This window comes from Lagopus muta, chromosome 15 (genome assembly GCF_023343835.1).
Source record: "Lagopus muta isolate bLagMut1 chromosome 15, bLagMut1 primary, whole genome shotgun sequence".
Taxonomy (NCBI): domain Eukaryota; kingdom Metazoa; phylum Chordata; class Aves; order Galliformes; family Phasianidae; genus Lagopus; species Lagopus muta.
Window position 1 is genome coordinate 1934116 of NC_064447.1, and position 19094 is coordinate 1953209.

Consider the following 19094-nt stretch of genomic DNA (forward strand, 5'->3'; position numbering starts at 1 on the left):
AACAAGACCAAGTGTTTATTCAGCACTTAAGGCAGTCCTGGAGGTGCATACGTGTGGTAGCTTTTTTGACACAGCATCCCCCCCAAAAGTCATTCAGTCTGGGTAAGTAAAGGAAGAACAGTCTGGTCCCAACTCTCATCCCAGCTCAGCTGCTTGGATGCACGAAGGTTTTTCCTGAACTCATGCAGTTTGCCTTCCAGCGAGGGAAATTCCAAGAAAAGCATCTGTAAGTTAAAAAAATAACAGAAAAACACCATTGCATTCCATTGTGGATTGATTCTAGCTTTCCCCAGTGCTAACCCTTGACATCAGTGTTGCAGTAAGAAAGAGATCTTTGGTCTTATCCTCCACACGGTTCAATATTGAAATATTTAGTATGTTCTTGACAGCTTCAGGCTTTTACTCAAATAGAAATGTGGCCAATTAGACCCAGCAGGCAAAGCAGTGCCCTCTGAGAATGCAAAATATACAGATGGTCACAAAGAATGACGTGGCTCACGCAGCAACACTTCTGTGGTCAGAGCTAGTAGGAAAGAATCATCTCTCATGTCTTTACCTTCAGCTGTTCTGCAAGCTCATCTGAATCCCTGAATATCAGCCCGTTTTCATTGTGTTTCACAAGTTCAGGTAAACTGTGAACAAAAGTCAGAGAAAGAAAATAGAAGAACAAGAAGTGAGTGGGACATACACTGCAGAAGTTGCACTGTGCATCTTTGCTACGAAGAGCACAGGAGGGGGCTGAACTCCTGACAAAATGGAACCAAAGGCAGTTACTGGAGATTACATTAAACTTGTTTTGCAGTACTGTACTGCAGCACAGTACAAAAGGGCCCTCAGTCACTGTGCCACCCATCTGCACATGTCAAAATGAGGGCAATAATCAACTTTAATCCATAAGGAAAATCTGCTCATGCTCAGTACCCGAGATACTTGCAATTAATACCTATTTATCTGTCAGAACTGCATTTTCCCCCCAAAGGACTGTGCACTACTGCATATATTCCCCTCTTCACACAACACACACCTGTCTACACAGAATGAAGCTTTGACTGTCTTTTAAATGAAGTACACAGCAACACAGGATGATGGCTATTCATTTCCAAAGCAAGTGGTTGCATTAAATGCTCCACAGTTTGTAGAAACTGATGTTTTTAGCTGCCCTTAAATAAAATGATTTTGACATTTAAAGTTTGTCCTTTTGAATCATAACCAGAGGTTGTTAAAGCACAATACTGGAATCTCACTGATACACGCAGAAGCTGCTGAACTCTTTGTAAGAATAGTGCTTATATGATCCTTTAAATCCTGGTAGCAGAATAAGCAAACTCTTACCATTCAAAATATATTGCACACACAGGTAAGCAACAGCCAAACATGTCTACCACCTTCATAGGCAAATCCAATCCACTAGATGATTTATGGAGACACACACCCAAGTCTGCTGACCCTAAAAAGCAAACAAAGCAGACAAGGCCTTGAATTCTCTGAAGCAGCTCTTCTCCTCTTACTGCATACTCATATGTACGTGGGGCTTTTTTTTGAGGTGATGTGAGCTGAATATGAGCAAGAGATATTGATCTGAAACCCAAGATCAAATTGGATATGTACAGGTATACAGGGTGCTGCACTGGGTTGGGGCAATCCAGGTATTGATACAGACTGGGGGAAGATCTCCTTGAGAGCAGCCCTGAGGAGGAGAACTTGGGGGTCCTGGTGGGTGAGGAGCTGGACATGAGGCAGCAGTGAGCGCCTGCAGCCCAGAAGGACAGCTGTGTTCTGAGCTGCATGAAAAAGGGGGGGCAGCAGGGACAGGGAGGTGACCGTCCCTCTGTGCTCTGCTCTTGTGAGGCCCCATCTGCAGCACTGCGACCAGGGCTGGAGCCCCCAGGACAAGCAGGACAGGGAGCTGTTGAGAGGGTGCAGGGGAGCCACAGAGATGATCAGGGGCTGCAGCACCTCCACTACAAAGACAGGCTGAGGGAGCTGGGCTCTGAGTGGATCCATAGGAGGGCACTGAGATGGTCACAGGGCTGGAGCAGCTCTCCTGTGAGAAAAGGTTGAGGGAACTGGGCTTGTTTAGCTTGGAAAGGGGTAAAGCTCCAGGGAGACTTCATTGTGGCCTTTCAGTACTTGAATGGAGCATAAAAACAGGAGAGGGAACAGTTGTTTGTGAGGGTGGATGGTGATAAGACAAGGGGGAATGGTTTTAAACTGAGACAGGAGAGGTTGAGGTTGGATATGAGGTGGAAGTTTTTCCCCCAGAGGGTGGTGAGGCACTGGCACAGGTTGCCCAAGGAGGCTGTGGATGCCCCATCCCTGCAGGCATTCAAGGCCAGGCTGGATGTGGCTCTGGGCAGCCTGGGCTGCTGGTTGGCGACCTGCACACAGCAGGGGTTGGAGCTGCATAACTGTGGTCCTTTTCAGCCCAAACCATTCTACGATTTTATGACTACTGTACTGAGCTTATCACACTGCCTGCAATAGCACGAATGAAGGGAACACCATTCCAAAAACATCATTAGTTAGAATTTCTGCTTCTTTTCGGTGCTCAGTCAAAAACTGAGGTGTCTTTTCTGACCTGCTTAAGAGAGTGAACTGGAACATGAACACACACACTGTATTCCAGCACAGTTAGAAAAATGGGGAAAAATAATAACAGGCAGTAATAGCAACACAGGTACTATGACTCTGCTGACTTGTTTCTCCATACTTCATCACATCAAATCTACATCATAATTCACTGTTTACCAAGTAAAACTGGGTAATCCTCAGCTTCCAGCCACGGCGTACAGATCTGGATATGTTTGAAGTGCAGTTTCTTTATCAGCCCATTGTAGTACTCTTTTAGGGGTCCTTTGCCTTTTCAAAGCAAGGAAAAAAAAAAAAAAGCAGTGATTTTTGATGATTGAAAATCAGGTGCAATCAGTGCATGCTGTACAGGTGACAAACTCCCTGAGAGGCATCAAAATATACCAACCATCATCCCCCAAAAGACACCTAAGAGATGAAGTCCTCCTGAAAGCAAGGGGAACTGGCACTAAACTGAAAGAGCCTGCTATCACTAGCAGCCAGTGCTGATGTGCACCTTGTTTACAGCCATCAGGATCAGAACAATCTGCTCCTAAAATCACATTAAGATTTAGTCTGCTGTTAGTGAGGCAGGTAACCAAACTGCATTCATTCCACCTTTTTTTTTTTTTTTTTTTGCCAAACTTTGTTTTAAGTCCTTTTGTCAGCAGGAAGAAAACTTTTCTGCTTGAAACATTCCAAACATCAGCCTTCCTGCTGCTTTTGCTGCAGCACCTCGACGTTGAGGATGCTAAGGTTAAATGCTGAGCATGGTGCAACCCCCAGCTGTGTGAGACAGGCAGCTGAGAGCCTCCCCTCTTTAAAAACATACCATGGTTACATTGCTGTAAGAATCCAACTGTAAATTACCATTCTGACTTCCAGTCACATAAAGACAACACAGCCTGCTCTCCCTTGGACATCAGAGCAAAGGGTACAAAAGTGAACTCCTCTATGAGCAGAAAGCAAAAAGAAAGAATTATGACACAAAGAAAGCATTACCTGTTATCACACACACTAAAGCTGGAAGCTTGACTCCCTCATTGATATACTGCTCATAATCTGGGGAAGACAAAGATCTGTTTAAAGCTGACAAGTAAATGGGTGGCTGATCATGAAGGGTCGCCGCATGCAAATAATTCAGCTTCCTACTTCAAGTAATTTCTTCATAAACGTTTATCTACCAAACAGTTGTGAGTTTTCACACATTGAATCCACAAACCTCTATAGAAACGCATTACAGTATGTTCAGAAAGCATTAACCATGAAACATTTCTCTGACTAGGCCATATTGGCCATTTCAGTACATGAATTTAGAAACCAGAGCTGTAGTGCTTCCTATTATCAGCAGCCTGTGGAAAGTATGCACACAGCTCAGAATATAAACTGCAATTTACAAGGGAGAGGTACAATCCCCCCACAGCACCACCCTGAGTTGAGTTGAGATGCCTCATTTCTCATGTCAGCTCCCACTCTTAAACCACTGCCAACCCATCAGACACAGCTGCACTTTCACTTGAATACAGAGGCAGTATAATTTAGTAAAAGCCCTCACCAGCTATCCAGCAAAAAAGCACCACCTTTGTGCAGATGAGAGGCACTCCTCAGTACTGACCTTCCAATGCCTTCAGAAGGACTGAAAAGTCTTCATCCTCTGAAAGAAAGGGCCTTATTAGCAACATCCTCGTTTTCAGCATTCATGATCAATTACACCTCAAAGATTTAAGTACAGAACATGCTTTTCCTGTTAAAAGTTTGCTGCAATTATGCTCATTTTTGAAAGTCTACAACCAGATATTGTTGTAACTTGTGATGGAAATACAGCACGGCAAGTGTCCAGTGTGGGGAAGTACAAACAGACCTGATTTTCTTTCATTAAAAAGTGCCAATATGTTAAAAATTAACAGTTTACAAACCTGTCCAGCTGGTGCTGCTGATGAGAAGAGCTGGCCGTCCTCTGCTTTTCATCACATCCCCACTCTTCTCATCCCTTTCTGTAAAGGCAGACCTCTCAGCACTCCAACTGACAGACTCTGCACTGCATAAACAGAACTTTCTGAATACAGGCTACACAAACACAGCCAAACACAGAAGGAAATGCAGCGCCTCAGAGGCACGAATTTCCAAGCACTGGGTTTCAGATTTGCCACACAACTCCTCTGGAAACAGACATTACTGCAGAGATGTCCCTGATGGCAGGAGATTGCTGTTAACCTCTCCTACTGCTACAAGCACATCCCCATATTCTCATGCTGTGCTCTCCTTAAGGCAGCTTTCTCAACTGTCTTTCCAGCTCTGTCTCAAATACAAATTAAAAGGCGACAGCCAACGATGCATTTCTTTAATTAAAGTCAGAACCCACACAACCAAAGGGTGGCATTGCCAAAAAGGAAGCTGCTGTATACTGTGGATTCCCCCTTCATTTCAGGCATTAGTTTGGTATAGCAGCTGCCTGTCCATTTCAGTGGACATCCTGCACATAATCAAAAGAAAATGCTTAATGCTTAGAGCAAGACCTTGAAAACTCTCCATATTAAATGAATGGAGAGCTCATTATTAAGACAACTCCTAAATTAAGGCTATGAATGTGGCATCCAATCATTGCCAACTTGTCTAGCAGGAGTTAAACAACTACTTTCACACTTCAGATATTGTTACAGCCTCCCTAAGTGCCAACACTTACAGCAAACAACCAACCAACCCCACTTAGTTTACACACCAAGCCACGTGCTATCACAGTTCAGGGATTTCATGCATTCTGGCCTCTCCAGTGGCAATTAAATGCACTTGCACAGTATCTGCTCCTGGCCAAAAGCATACAAAGACCAGCACCTGTTGATATGCAGGATCTTATACCTCCATCTGAAGGTATTTCTGGTGACCAAATGCCATAACCTCGTGCCATTCAGTTAAGGACTGTAACTGCAGGCTTTACTTACACATGCTGTGGTTTAAAGGCTTCATAGTCTTTGGCAAGTTTCATGTACAACTGGTGCTGAAGTTCTAATGGTGTTTCCTTAAAATAAGAAGCTGGCCTGTCATACAGCGTTACGGCCCTGCAATGGAATAAATTCACCAGTTAAATGAACACCAGGTCCAACAAAAAATCCCATATGAAGGATGTCCTTCTTAGGAGTCTATTCAATAGATGAAACACAACCATAAAAACAAGACAAAATTGCCCTAAGAGTTGCTTCTCCAGCATTACTCTGAACCCAGGCTCACCAGGCTTTCATGCTGCTTTGAGCACACACAGAACGTTAAGAGGATTAAACTCACTTGATGTTGCAGTTCACCCACAGATCTTCCTTCATGGCATCAGTGACACACAGGTTACAGTCAGACAAACGCCCAAAAAGCTTCTCGTACCTGACAGAAATTAAAACCTGGTAAGGAGCCAAGGCAACCCCAACACACATGCAGTAACTGCTCTCCAGCACTGATGCTAACTAAAAGAATCTCAACTGCTCCCAGTACTTTCAGCTTAATTAACAGTTACACATCTACTCTTTGTACAGAGATATCAGTTCATGAGAGGGATATGTGTGATTCCTCGTCCTTTAAAGCCCAAGAACACAACCCTCTAAAGCCTCTAAAGCTGTTACCAAGAAGTAGTCATGTTGATTCAGCAAGAAACAAAATGATCTTCAAAGATGGACTGAAGTTGAAAGCAGTGTTAGAGAATAAGGAATTAAAATAGAAAACACTACACTAGACAGACTTATGGCAGCAAGATCCAAGCTTGCATCTGCACTCCACTTACTTCACCAAACAGGTTCAACTAAAGAGAGCACGTTTAAACCACAGCAAACCTTACAGCTCTTGCAGCATTCACACACCAACCTAAAGACAAAGGTTTGTGCTGACTTCATTTTCCTTTTTCTGGGTAGCTCACAGGGCAGCACTGTACTGTACACACATTGCACTGGGTGCCATCTCCTCAATTTAATTAATAGTTGGGGTTTTTTTTTTGGTACAGCCTATTCTTCTTAGAACAAAACGTGCTTTCTGCACTTTATCCTGCATAGGTACAAGAATACTTCCTAACCCTTAAGCTGAATGTCTTACAGTATATAATGGAAAGTAAAAGAAAGGAATCTGTAGAAGTTGCTCACAAATTACTTTAGAAAACAATCTAATTCCTTCAAGCTACATAGATACAGAAGAAATGCACCCAGACAGAATCCTCAGTGTATTCTGCAGAATTCCAACCACCAACACCTTCCTAAGTCTTTAACAAAGGCATATGAGAGAACACTTTTACTGAAATGACAATTCAACATAGCAAAATCCAGAACTTGTTCATGGAAACAAACCTTTCCTAATGATATTCTCCTCTCTACTTCCCACTGTTCCAAGTCCTGCAAAGGGACATAATCAATAAAGAGAAGTAATTACTGTACAAACCATTTTGCAATGAGCACTAGTGGGTGATTCCTTCCATGATTCAGACTCATGATAGTGTATCCATAATTGTGCCAATCGATTATCAGCTTGCTTCTCCAGAAAAGACAGGCAACCCAGGCAACAGCTATACTGGGCAAACCAGGAGGATTCTGTTTAATGAAAAAGAGGAAAATATTCTAAGACTCAGGTCGAGTGACAAACACCTAACTAGAACTGTAACAGAATGGCCTGGAAGACACTTCAGAGATGACTGAGTTTCAGCAGCTCTTCCCCAGGCAGCTCTGCCAGCACCCCATCAAGGTGCCCAGAGCCCCATCCAGCCTGCCAGAAATGGAGCATCCACAACTTCTCTGGGCAGTCTGTGCCAAGGCCACACCAGCCCTCCAGTGAACAGCTTTCCCCTAATATCTAATCTACATTGCTCATCTTTCAGATTGAAACCGTTCCCCCTTCTCTTATGCTGGTAGATAGCAATAGGGCAAAAGGAACAGCAAACAGAGAGAAAGGGAAAATAAAAAGGAGAAGGTTACAATCCATTAAAGGATCTTAATGAACACAGAGCTTGCTGAATTTATCAGATACAGAAGGCCAGTGTCCAACGCTGCTAAAAATGCATTGCAATGCAAAACCAATAACGTTACCCACACACAGACATACCTGGAGGAGAACATAGGAGGGCGGATCCATCCTCAGCATCGTGTACAGTAACTGCACGGTCTGTGCAATGACTTTCACAACGTACTGCAAAAGCTTTGGCCCAACTGCAAAACGGCAGAAAATCCCATGGGAAGACCACGGTTCCATGCACAGCAACACATGTCAGAAAGCAGCAGCTATCAGAAAACTTTATAGTAACAGCCCTTGGTGACAGCACAGCCCTGTGGCCACACAATCACCATCCTTATGAATCACAGAATGGCTGGGGTTGGAAGGGACCTCAAGGATCATGAAGATCCAGCACCCTGCCACATGCAGGGCCACCAACCTCCACATTTCACACCAGCCCAGGCTGCCCAGGGCCCCATCCAACCTGGCCTTGAACACCTCCACGGATGGACGGGGCATCACAGCCTCTCTGGGCAGCTGTTCCAGCACTCTCTCTGTAAAGAACTTCCCCTGACATCCAACCTAACCCTTTCCTCCCTCAACTTCAAACCATTTCCCCTTGTCCTGCTGTTATCCACCCTTTTCAGGAGTTGACTCCCCTCCTGTCTGTAGGCTCCCTTTAGGTACTGCAGGCTGCAATGAGGTCACCCCCAGCCTTCTTTGCTCCAGGCTGAACAAGCTCAGCTCCCTCAGCCTGTCTTTGCAGTGGAGGTGCTGCAGCCCCTGATCATCTCTGTGGCTCCCCTGCACCCTCTCCAACAGCTCCCTGCCCTGCTTGTCCTGGGGGCTCCTGCCCTGGACGCAGTGCTGCAGATGGGGCCTCACAAGAGCAGAGCACAGAGGGACGGTCACCTCCCTGTCCCTGCTGCCCACCCCTCTGCTGATGCAGCCCACGATTCCATTTGTTTCCCAGCTGTCATCACACACTGCTGCCTCACGTTCGGCTTTTCAGCCATCAGGACCCCCAGCTCCTTCTCTGCAGGGCTGCCCTCCACCACTGCTCCCCCCACTCCGTATCCATGCCCGGCATTCCTCCAGCCCCACTGCCAAACCCTGCACTCTGCTGCCTCGAACCTCACCACGTTCACCCGGCTCCACCTGCCCACAGCCCATCCGTGTCCATTCGCACCCCCAGCGATGGGCGCCCGCAGCTCCGGGCAGCAGCGCAGCGCCGCACGCAGCAAGGAGCTCCCGCGCACCGCGCCTCGCACGCACCTCGCGAGCACCGCAGCTCCGACAGGGGCACGACGCGGATCTCCCCGCTGCTCAGCACGTCGCGGTGCGGCCTCGTCTCTGTGGGAGCGGACGGAGGCTGAGAGCCGCGGCTCCCCGGCCTCGCCTCACCGCGCCCCGCCCGCCGCCCGCCTCAGCGCGGATCCCTCGGCGCCCGCCCGCACTCACGGAAGTATCCCAGCAGCGACACGCCGCGTCCGTGCCGGGCCAGCGATAACGCGTGGTACTGCATCCGCGGGCTGCGGCCCAGGTCGCCCAGCACCGCCACGCACACCCGGCCCGCACCGCGCACCGCCCGCCGCCGCCACAGCATCGCCGCCGCCACCGCCACCAGCGCCACCAGCGCCACCGACGCGGCCAGAGCGCCGCCGCCGGCCGCCATCTTGGGAGCCCGGCCGGGCACAGCGCCCCCTTCCCGCCTGGCCACGACGGCTTCTGGCGTTCATTGGGAGATCGGTGCCCGAGCGCAAGAAGAAGGGCGTTTGGAGGCTGCGTGTGTGAGTGACAAACACTGAGCGACGACGAGAGAAGGAAAACCCAGAGAGCGAGCTCGCGGTGCTCTCAAGGCCCTTCGCACGCTCACACACACATCTGCCAGCGTCCAAGACTGACCAAAGCGCGATGGAATGCAGCACCATTAACATCACCTGCACACAAAACACATCCGAACAAGGATATTGGAACGCAGATCCATCTTCAGCACTGCCTACAGAAAGTCTACTGCCTGGGCAACAGCTTTTACACCATCCTGGAATGGTTCTGCACACAGATTTCCTCTCCCCATTCTCCCCCGTCCCCGCCTGCCAGCACTCACAGCTCTGGACCCTGCCTGGCCCTGTCAGCGTGCCCACCCAGCACCGCCATCCCACGGAGATGGATCAACACGCTCAATGCATTGACTGCTCAGGACTCGGAGCAGGCAGAAACATACAGCCCTTCCTCTGCACGGCCCTGCATTTCCAACCTGCACACCCCCCTGGCCCTTCGTCCCCCAGCTGTGACCGTCTGCTCACCTGCGCACTCCGCACATGCACTCACCGCTGCCAGAATAGTGCTCTAAGAAACGATTTCCCACTACTTTCCTCAAAAACACTGTGCACCACCACTTACAGCACACTACTTCCAATCGCAGATGTCTTTCGTCTCTCTATGAGCAAGAAGGTCCCCCCTCTGACGGCAGTCATGAGAAAACGGCATTGAAGCTGAGGACGAAGATCTGGATTTGGTCTGTTGGACTGGCGTGCTGAGTGCATTTGCTGACCTTTAAGGTCCCGAGACATTTCCTGGCACTGAAGCTGGCAGTCAGGCTTTCTGTGAGACCACAGCAGCGTACCTGTGGTTAAACTGGCAAGGGAAGGCATCCTGCCCCACAGAACAGCACCAAGTTACACGTGAGTTATGACGTGGCTCTTCTTGCTGCAGTACTTTCATACATCCGTCCAGGACAATCTGACAGCTCACAGGAATCATTTCCCACTCCCATGCAACGCCCCCAACGCAAGAAAGCAGGTTTAGGTGCCTGCACCCTCAGGGATATGCCTCAGTCCCTGAGACAGTTTGACAGCACACGAAAGGCAAGGAAAACAGGAGAGGAAACTGAATCTTTCAGCTGGATCAAGACCACTTCAAACTTGTTATTCCCTCCCACCTCAAAAGTGTCACAGGCTTTAGCGTTCCTTTTTCTGCACTGTAGAGCTTTGCCTGCAGCCTGGCTCTGTTTGTATCACTTTCATCAGGTAGCAAAAATAATTTCAAGGCAGGCAGCTGATGCACTGGGACGCAGCAACATTCGTTACGGTGCTTTGCTCCCAGAGGTCACATCATATCCCAGACCAACCGAGGAGAAATCACTCTCTCCTGTGCACTGCCTCTGCAGCCTTCCCACAGCCCTTGAGGACGGTAGGGATACGGCATGGCAGAAAAGGGATTTCCCTTCTGCTGGGGAACAGGTGCCCAAGGAACGTTCACATCCCACGTGCCGCTGTGTAACCGCTCCATGCCCGTGCCCCACGTGCTTCTGAATGGGCAGCACAGCTTTTGGTTCACTCAGCCGCCTGTGGCACAGCACATCAGGCTTTCTGCAGGCATGGGGAATCATCCCATCACTTTGTGCCTTACAACGAGTCCAAAACCTTCTCTTCTCAGACTCCGACTTCCAATCCTTACACCTACAGAGAAGCAGATTCTGTTTCTAATATCCTTCAACTCCAAGCCCATATTTTCCCAAAAGAAAAGAATTCCGAGGTAACCACCTACAGCTCAGCGAGCGATTTCAGTGCCTATTTCTGACTGTGGCAATTATTCAGTTCAGAGGTCCCACTTAATTTGAGGTGCCTGTTTTTATTCAGACAAAGGCTGCAGTTGCAGCTGACTCTGCAAGACTGCAATAGGAGGTGGTGACACAGCCTTGGGCTTCCGTGTTTGTGCTAATCCCACGTTTCCTTTCTCTGCCTTGCAGGGCAGCTCGTGCTGGAAGCAGCCAGGATCGCACTGTGAATGAAGGTCGGCGTGGGAGCAGCTGCTGATGGGAGCAGGAAGTCCAGGCTGATGCACTCTGAGGCATCTCTTGGTGCGGTACCAGAGGTGGCAGTAATGATGTCGGGGCACAGCTGCAGAAGAACGTGAGGAGCTCCCCAGCAGGAAGCCACAAAACCTGCAGAAACCGGCAGGAGAGCCAGAGAGTGCATGGGAGCCCAGGAGGAAATGCAGCCCAGGAGTTTGAGCGGCGCCTGGCACTGGAGTGCTGCGGCCCACGGCCAGAGCTATTCTGCCTTCGCCGGGCCGGCTTCCCAAGCAGGACGTGCCTGTCTGCGTAAAACCAGAGGGCTGGCTCATCCAAATGCTTGCTGATTGTTTGGAAGATCAAATTCTGAAGCTCAAATCCTTCCAGCCTCCAAGCTGGAGGCAGCGCGGAGGCAATATCTCACGGGTCCAATCGTGCGGCGCCTGAGCGAGAGGGTGACCTGAGATGGCTGCACAAGAGTCACCTTCATTTCTCTTAAAGTCTTACTTCCAATAACCCCACTGGGTGACCCCTGTGTTGGTCTCTTAGAATTTTGGATCTAGGAGGTGTCCGCTTCCTTTGTTTAGAATGAAAGCGCAGGAGTGATGCGGAACCATGGTGAGGTCACAGTCGTTGCTGGGGTGGCAGGGCTTGGCCCTCTGTGGCGAGCAGAGCTGGTGCTCTAGTGAGCGAGTGGCACACAGAGACTGAGCTCTGAGTGTTCTGTGGCAAGGATCATCCTTGAGAGCCCGTCAGAAGCACCGCTGCGGTGTGTGTGTGACCTGGGCACAGCCTGGACTGACCTGGACCAAGAGGTGAGCTGGGCTTGGTGCTGCCTGGTGGCTGGAAGGAGTCTCAGCAGAAAAGCTGGGCTGGGGAGGAGTTCCCAGCTCAAACGAGGCCCTTCCCAATGGCTGTTTCCAGGGGAAATGGATTCTTTGTGAGATTGTGGTACACGTTTGGGTGAGGATGACGAATTGCTGTCACTCCCCTGTGTAACGCTACAGTGCAATGCAAAGTGCAGCAGTAACAACAGGGTGGCAAAGTCCGAGGCTGCAGCAAGCGAGGATTTGCCCAAGTGCAGCAGTTGGGGACACAGACAGAAAGGAAAAAAACTGCTGAGCCTTGGAAGGCCTCAGGTAGCAGGGATCTCCACTCAGACACCCTTGCCTCCACTGCCAACCCTTCAGTGATGTCTGGGAAGGGTTTGTGTGCACCTGAGCTGCCCTGCCTTCCCACCAGGTGCTCAACCACTGCCTCAAGCTGTGACTGACCATTGCCACACAGCCCTGCAAAACTGCTGCTGGGCCCCAGCCTTCACCTCAGACAGGACAAAGGAAGAAGAGCACAGACTTGATGCAGTGCAACTTGTGCTTTAATGACCCACGGAGCGCTGGCTGTGCCGTATCCAGCACATTTTTAACAAAACCCCACTGAAGTCACGGTGGAGAGCCGGGTGCTCAGCTGGGGACATGCACTGTCCGGTGACATCACAAGCACGGTGACATCACAAGCACTGTGCTGGGGCCGTGGCTGCCACCAGTGAGTGCCACAGCCGTGAGCGCTGCACAGCAGTGTGGACACGCTGCGTAAGCTCTCGTCCCGGCTGGCAGTGAGAGTGGTGGTGGCTGACGGGTGCTGCCCGCTGTCGCTGACGGTGCTGCTCAGCCATTGGGCTGGAGTGTGAGCTGGAAGGGAGAGGGACTGCAGCTGTGCCTGGTAAGCCAGAACTGTAGGTTTGTCAAACGTGGGAGTCGTACCAGTGCATCCATTGCAGCTGCAGCAAGAGGAGAAGATGAAGGGAGTCATTTTCATGTCAGGAACGCAAAATGCGTGCTGCTAGGTGTATAACTGGTGGTGAGATGGAGGACAGGGCTTGCTGGGAGAAGTCGTGGCAGTTAGACACAAGTTGGATCTAGACTTGGCACAGTTCTTGCAACCTGCTGCTTCCCAGGCACTGCCCTCCTCCAGAGTCCATGAGGCATAAAAGAAGAAAGCTGCAAAATGCTTATTCCTCATGATTCTTCCCTTGTTGATGCCTCCTCTAGGGTTCCTGTCCGAGAGGACATTTTGTGGATCCCAGCAGGTCCGGACTGCAGCCAGCTCCTTCCAAGAGCGGGGAATTCCTTTGGAGACAGCCCATCCTTGCTCTAAGAAGTTCCCCATGGCTCTGCAAGGAGACGACTGCTACTACTATTTCAACTCCGTCTGTCTTAAGGTATGGTTGGGAGTCTTTTGCCTGGATGTTCTTCCTTTCCTCGCTTTGAAGAGGAAGGGCTGGAGCAGGGGGAGACCTGCTGGCGATGCGTTGCCTTCATCAGCAGAGGCATTGTGCGCTCCCTGCTACCAACCTGGGCCGACAGCACGGACACCTTTCAGGCTGTGCTCTTATTCTCCTGTGTGCTTTCCTTTTGCTCACAGGGAGACAGATGTCCCTTCCGCCACTGTGAGGCGGCTCTGGGGAGTGAACGAGTCTGCCGACTGTGGATACAGGGCTGCTGTTTCCGCAACGACTGCAAGTTCCGACACATGAAAATTGAAGTGAGTGTTTGCCTGAAGATGAGCTCTCCACCTCCCTCAGGCACGACCTGCAGCGCTGCATCTCTCTGCAAACCTCCTCTGCCTGTTTCCATGACCCTTCCTTTCTTTCTCTCTTCAGAAGCAGCGCAGTGCGGTTCCCTGCTATTGGGAGAATCAGCCGGGAGGCTGTCAGAAAGCCCACTGCCGTTTTCTTCATTTGAAGGAACGCGGTGGGAACGGACCGACCGTACCACCAAGTGACGGTGAGTTCCTGATGGCATGAAGCATGACAGACTTAATGATGAATATTAGTTCTGAGCGGGTGCAGGATGTCAGGTAGCATTCATTGGGGAGCGCAGGGAAGAGTGGTGATCAGTGAAATATTGGTTTGTGTTTTGGCTGTCAGAATAGGGGTGGGTTTTTTTCCGGAGAGAGGTCAGTGCATTGCAGGTCTGTGCTGACTGCAGAAACGGCACAACATTTGAGCAGGGGAAAGGTAAACACAAGAAACTATGCTTGAAAATTGGAAGCTTGTGGCTTGGTGTGCTGAAACCTTCCTCCAAAGAGATGCTCTTCAATTATTTCTTGTCTCCTTTCTGCCAGAAGCTGACACAAGCCTTCCCCTGAACAGCGGCCCTGCAGAAAGTCTGGAGAACCAGACAGAGGTTGAGGAGGCAGCAGAAGGAGGTACAGATACTGAACAGGCATCTGGGTTTCAGGCGCTGCCTTTCTACTCCCATGTTCTGATTGTTCTCTCCTGGACTGTTCTCTGCAGGTGACATCCCATCTTCCTCCCATGGCCCCGCTGCGCAAAAGCGCAAGCGATGTGATGAGGAGGAGGAGGACGACAAAGCTGAGGAACTGCCGCACAAGAAAAGAGTCAAGGGTGAGCACCAGGAGCTTGTTGCAGTGCCTCAGCACAGTAATGCAGCCACTCAGCATTGTTGTGTGTTAAAGTTTTCCTTGCCCTGGACTATTGCTGAGTGCAGCTCCTGGGTTTCTTTGTTCCTTTCGATGCGCTGTCGGTAGATGGAGAGGACTGTGTGCAAAACATTGCTGAAATCCTGGACATGGCAATGTAATTCCGCTGGCCAAATGTAGTTTACTTCCTGGAAGGGTTGTGGGAATGATAGGAGAACGGGGATTTCTTTTGAGGCACAGCAAGACCTTATCAGCAACCTCTTCCTTTTCCTTCAGCTGGACGCAAGGTGCGCGGGAGGCCTATTGACTGGAAGACCACCTTCCCCACAATGCGGAGACGGAAGCGGAAAGCAGCGGAGATGCAACCATCTGCTGCTGAGGACGCCGATGAGCCTCCAGCCAGAAAACTACCTATGGTAAGAGCAGCAGTAGTGCATATGAGAGGTTTACACTGCTCTTGTAGTAATGGTAAAAGTTTCAAATGTTCCACAGGTCTTCTGTTTCCTCTGAAGGCAGCAGGTGTCTCCCACGGCACTTGTGGAAATTCTCTGTTGCAATTAGATGTACACGGATTTTGTCCATGAACGCTGCGCTGCTAAAAACTCCCAAGGTCACCTGTAACCTTCAAGGGAACGCTTTCTTCAGGAGCAATGCGCTTCTGTATCAGGGATCAGGCTCAGCAGCGCCCTGGAAGGGAGGAGCAGTCCTCAAAGATCATCCGGTGTTCCTCCTGCCCTACTGTGGCCAGGGCTGCCAGCCACAAGACTCAAATGCCTGGAAACCCATCCAGCCAGGCCCGGAATGCTTCTGGCAATGGGGCATCCACAGCTTCTCCTGAGAAAAAGAGCTACTTAGAAAATCTTTGAGCCCTGCTTCACACACACGGTCTTGTTTCTTCCTAGGCGATCCTTGCTTCAGTCCTGCCTGAGTACACCATTGTCAGCGTTGAAGTCCTGAAGCTTCCAAGCAGGTGATGACCGCTACTTGTTCTTCACCAGTGCCCTTTATCCACTGCACATAAGTTCTTTCACATCAGGGGACAAGTGGAGTGTCTGAGATGTGCCATGGCATAATCCAACAAGGGAAGAAGTCATCTGCACTAATTTCAATTGCTCACTCAAAGTCTCTGCTGAGTATGTCATGGGGAGCAGGAACTCAGTCTCTAACAGGTGGACGTAACAGAGGATGACTTCTTCACGTATTTACAGTCAAACAATGAGGCTGGCAGTGTGCTTCTGCTACAAAACCTGGCCCCTGTTGGCTGGACTCAAACTGCTCTGTCTGTACACATCAATTCCCACTGTGACACATGTGCCTGCTGGTATTTTGCACTCTCAAGGCAGCCTCAGGTTAACTGAATCGCCATCCCTATGCGAGCGTGAGGTGCGGGAGGGGTTAACCACAGATCTCAGAGCTGGTAGCTGAAAGCGTACCTGCAGTTAGAAATGTCAGGTGCTGATTGTTCTCTTCCTTGTTCTCCCCAGTCTGGAACTGCTTCCGGGAAGCCAGGCAGATTCTGTGGCACCAATGGAGATCCCACATTTAACAACCTGTGCCACACAAGAAGCTGACCAGGCGCAGCAGCTGAGCTGCCCAGAGGTGGGGAAAGAACACTTCTCTGAGGATGAGGACCTCGAGAAGTTACTGATGGAATTCACTGAAGAAGAACTCGATGCAGAAATTGATGACGACTCTCTGGATACAGATGAGCTCCTAATGGAGCTCTGAGACCAATGACATCACAACATCATAGTCTGATTGTGTATTTTACAACAACAACAACCACCATCAATTAAAACCAATCCTATTTCTTTTCAACCCTGTTCCTCCTCTTTCTTATTCTGAGAGGACGCTCTTTCTCAAACTGTGCAATGAGTCTTAAAGCAGAGTCAAACTGGTCAAAATCAGCAGTGCCTGCATTCTGTTCTCCTGACTTCCATGCTGCTCAGAGTTCAGGGGCCGTGCACCCACTCCCCAGCTCTGGGCGGCTGCCTTCAGCATCAAGAGCACAAAGCACTGGTGTGGGCACAGAAAGACGTCCATCCCCAAGGCCAAACCTGAAACCTCTTCCTTCCTCCCCCCTTAGCAAAACTCTGCATTGGCTTCAAGTGGAAGCTCTGGGGTTCTGCTTCCTTGGACTATGCCTGTGTCAACAGCAGCGCTGCCACCCCCACCTCCCGCTTTCTCCCCCTTCCCTCAGGTCTCACGCTGCATGGTGCGGTTCTTCTCCTTGAACAAAAGCTGCACACCCAGTACAACCAGCACACCCCTTTCCTTGCCTACACCCTGCTTGCCCGTGGGCAGCAAGGGGCAGCGGCTTGCAGCGTTAGGGCAATCCCTTATTGCATCTGACTCCTGCTTCTCATCCCATTGCCCATGAACAGCGGTGGAGTCACTCAGCTCCTGACAGCCCAGTGCATCTGCACTGGATCCTGGCCAAGGGGGCAGCACGGAATTGGTGAGGCCAGCAAGTGCTGGCGTTTGTGCCGCTGATGCTAAGCAGCAGAAGGTGGCACCATGCATGGAGCTGCTCTGTACAAGCACCTGGCCCAACCTGGGTCGGGATGCTTCTCAGCGATGAACATAGCCTCAGGGCTGTCTACCAGTGGAAGCTAGGACAAAGTCCTCCCACTCGAGTCAGCCACAGTCATCATCTGCTGAGGAATGCCAGTGCATGGTGAATGTCTGCTCTAAATGCAAGGCGACGGAAACCATGAGCAGAGGCCAGCTCACTCTTCTTACATTCACTTCCCTACTTGTTTATGTCTTTAAATTATAGCATTTCTATCTCAAATGTTGTTTTACACCCACACATTTCTCTTTTTCTCTGTGTGCCTGTGACCATCCGTACACAGATGTAGGGTATTATGTGAGCCAGTGTGGATCTTGTCCTTTCAGATTAACATAACAGGTTCCAGTTCATGTGCAATGTTCTAACTAGGAACAGTAATGCCCTTACAGTAATAACTCCCACGTGCACCCTAGGCCCTGCTCCTATTAACAGAACAGCAGTTATTATTTGCAGGTTAGACACAAAGTCGGCGACCCTCATCGCTCTACGCAAAGTCTTCCATAAATAAGGACAGACAGAGTTGCCACTTACAGAGAAGACCATCAGGAATTGTTCGTGTAACGTGAAATGCCCTCCTCTACAACCTCCAAGGAATAAAGGTGCTCAAAGCTCACCTTTCAAACACCTTCAGAGGTTTTCAAGAAGGCCTTATGTCTTCACAACTTGCTGCAGACTGTTTCCTGGAGTGTGTGCTTGCATGTGACTGCCCTGGCAAGCATGGCAACGTGTTAGAAGTCTGATCAACATCAGAAAAACTGCATTCAATGCAGAAAATTACAGAATGGCTGGGGTTGGAAGGGACCTCAAGGATCATGAAGCTCCAGCCTCCTGCCACAAGCAGGGCCACCAACCTCCCCATTTCATACCAGCCCAGGCTGCCCAGGGCCCCATCCAACCTGGCCTTGAACACCTCCACGGATGGACGGGGCATCACAGCCTCTCTGGGCAGCTGTTCCAGCACTCTCTCTGTAAAGAACTTCCCCTGACATCCAACCTAACCCTTTCCTCCCTCAACTTCAAACCATTTCCCCTTGTCCTGCTGTTATCCACCCTTTTCAGGAGTTGACTCCCCTCCTGTCTGTAGGCTCCCTTTAGGTACTGCAGGCTGCAATGAGGTCGCCCCCAGCCTTCTTTGCTCCAGGCTGAACAAGCCCAGCTCCCTCAGCCTGCCTTTGTAGTAGAGGTGCTGCAGCCCCTGATACCTTTGTGGCTCCTCTGGACCCCCTCTCACAGCTCACAGTCTCTTGGGGAAAATTTTATTTTTACTTTTATTTTTTAAAACAGGTAGGAATCTTACTATTAACTGACAATATGGAGATAGATCTCTGCCTCCTGTCTCACCATTCAGTTGTACATTTGATCTCCTGGACTAATCCTTACTTCAGCCTGCCCAGTGCATATGGTCTTTAAAGGAGTACAGGCCATCACTGAGGCCAGCCGCATCGCTTTGTGCCATGACCTTTTCCACAGGCAGGTGCTCTTCACATCACACAGCTGTGGCAGCAGCAGGATGCTCAGAGGGTTCCTCTACTACCAGTGCTACCGACAGCAGTGCATCGCAGCTGTCCAAGGGAACATTGCCCACGTCTGCCCGCATTACGTGCAATGAACATCTCCCAGCTGATGGGAGACAGCAGAATCGCCTTCGTTTGTTTTGCACTTATGTGAGCATGCAAGTTTTGCTTTACCGCCTAAACCTCCTCTGTCTCACACGAGTTTTCCCGTGCTTGCCTACTGATCCTCTTGCAGATTGGGATTCCGCCG

The 19094-nt window shown here is 50.0% G+C and overlaps 2 protein-coding genes across 7 annotated transcripts in view; one reads left to right on the forward strand and one right to left on the reverse strand.

The window, feature by feature from the left end:
* Positions 1 to 19094, reverse strand: part of ALG1 (ALG1 chitobiosyldiphosphodolichol beta-mannosyltransferase) — a 23222-nt gene continuing 4128 nt past the window's right edge. For 2 of the 5 annotated variants that reach the window (XM_048961642.1, XM_048961641.1), the window contains 12 exons: positions 8797 to 8874; positions 7633 to 7736; positions 6976 to 7124; positions 5848 to 5937; positions 5508 to 5624; positions 4485 to 4606; positions 4184 to 4222; positions 3571 to 3630; positions 2749 to 2859; positions 1333 to 1447; positions 557 to 632; positions 1 to 224 (listed from right to left, as the gene is read on the reverse strand). In XM_048961642.1, coding sequence (XP_048817599.1) covers positions 90 to 224; positions 557 to 632; positions 1333 to 1447; positions 2749 to 2859; positions 3571 to 3630; positions 4184 to 4222; positions 4485 to 4606; positions 5508 to 5624; positions 5848 to 5937; positions 6976 to 7124; positions 7633 to 7736; positions 8797 to 8874 — 1196 coding nt within the window. In that variant the 3' untranslated portion in view covers positions 1 to 89. Of the gene's footprint in view, positions 225 to 556; positions 633 to 1332; positions 1448 to 2748; positions 2860 to 3570; positions 3631 to 4183; positions 4223 to 4484; positions 4607 to 5507; positions 5625 to 5847; positions 5938 to 6975; positions 7125 to 7632; positions 7737 to 8796; positions 8875 to 8982; positions 9459 to 19094 lie in introns of those variants that run through there. The other 3 variants (XM_048961644.1, XM_048961643.1, XM_048961639.1) reach the window with 2 other exon arrangements.
* On the forward strand, positions 9926 to 17938 carry LOC125700648 (zinc finger CCCH domain-containing protein 11A-like). 2 transcript variants are annotated; one of them, XM_048961653.1, is made up of 8 exons: positions 9926 to 13535; positions 13739 to 13858; positions 13977 to 14100; positions 14441 to 14524; positions 14613 to 14723; positions 15035 to 15174; positions 15661 to 15728; positions 16243 to 17938. In XM_048961653.1, the coding sequence occupies exons 1-8, from the start codon at positions 13335 to 13337 to the stop codon at positions 16484 to 16486; spliced, it is 1092 nt and encodes a 363-aa protein (XP_048817610.1). In that variant the 5' UTR covers positions 9926 to 13334; the 3' UTR covers positions 16487 to 17938. The 2 variants fall into 2 exon arrangements, with proteins under 2 accessions (XP_048817610.1, XP_048817609.1); XM_048961652.1 differs by having other exon boundaries at positions 9926 to 10205; positions 11273 to 13858.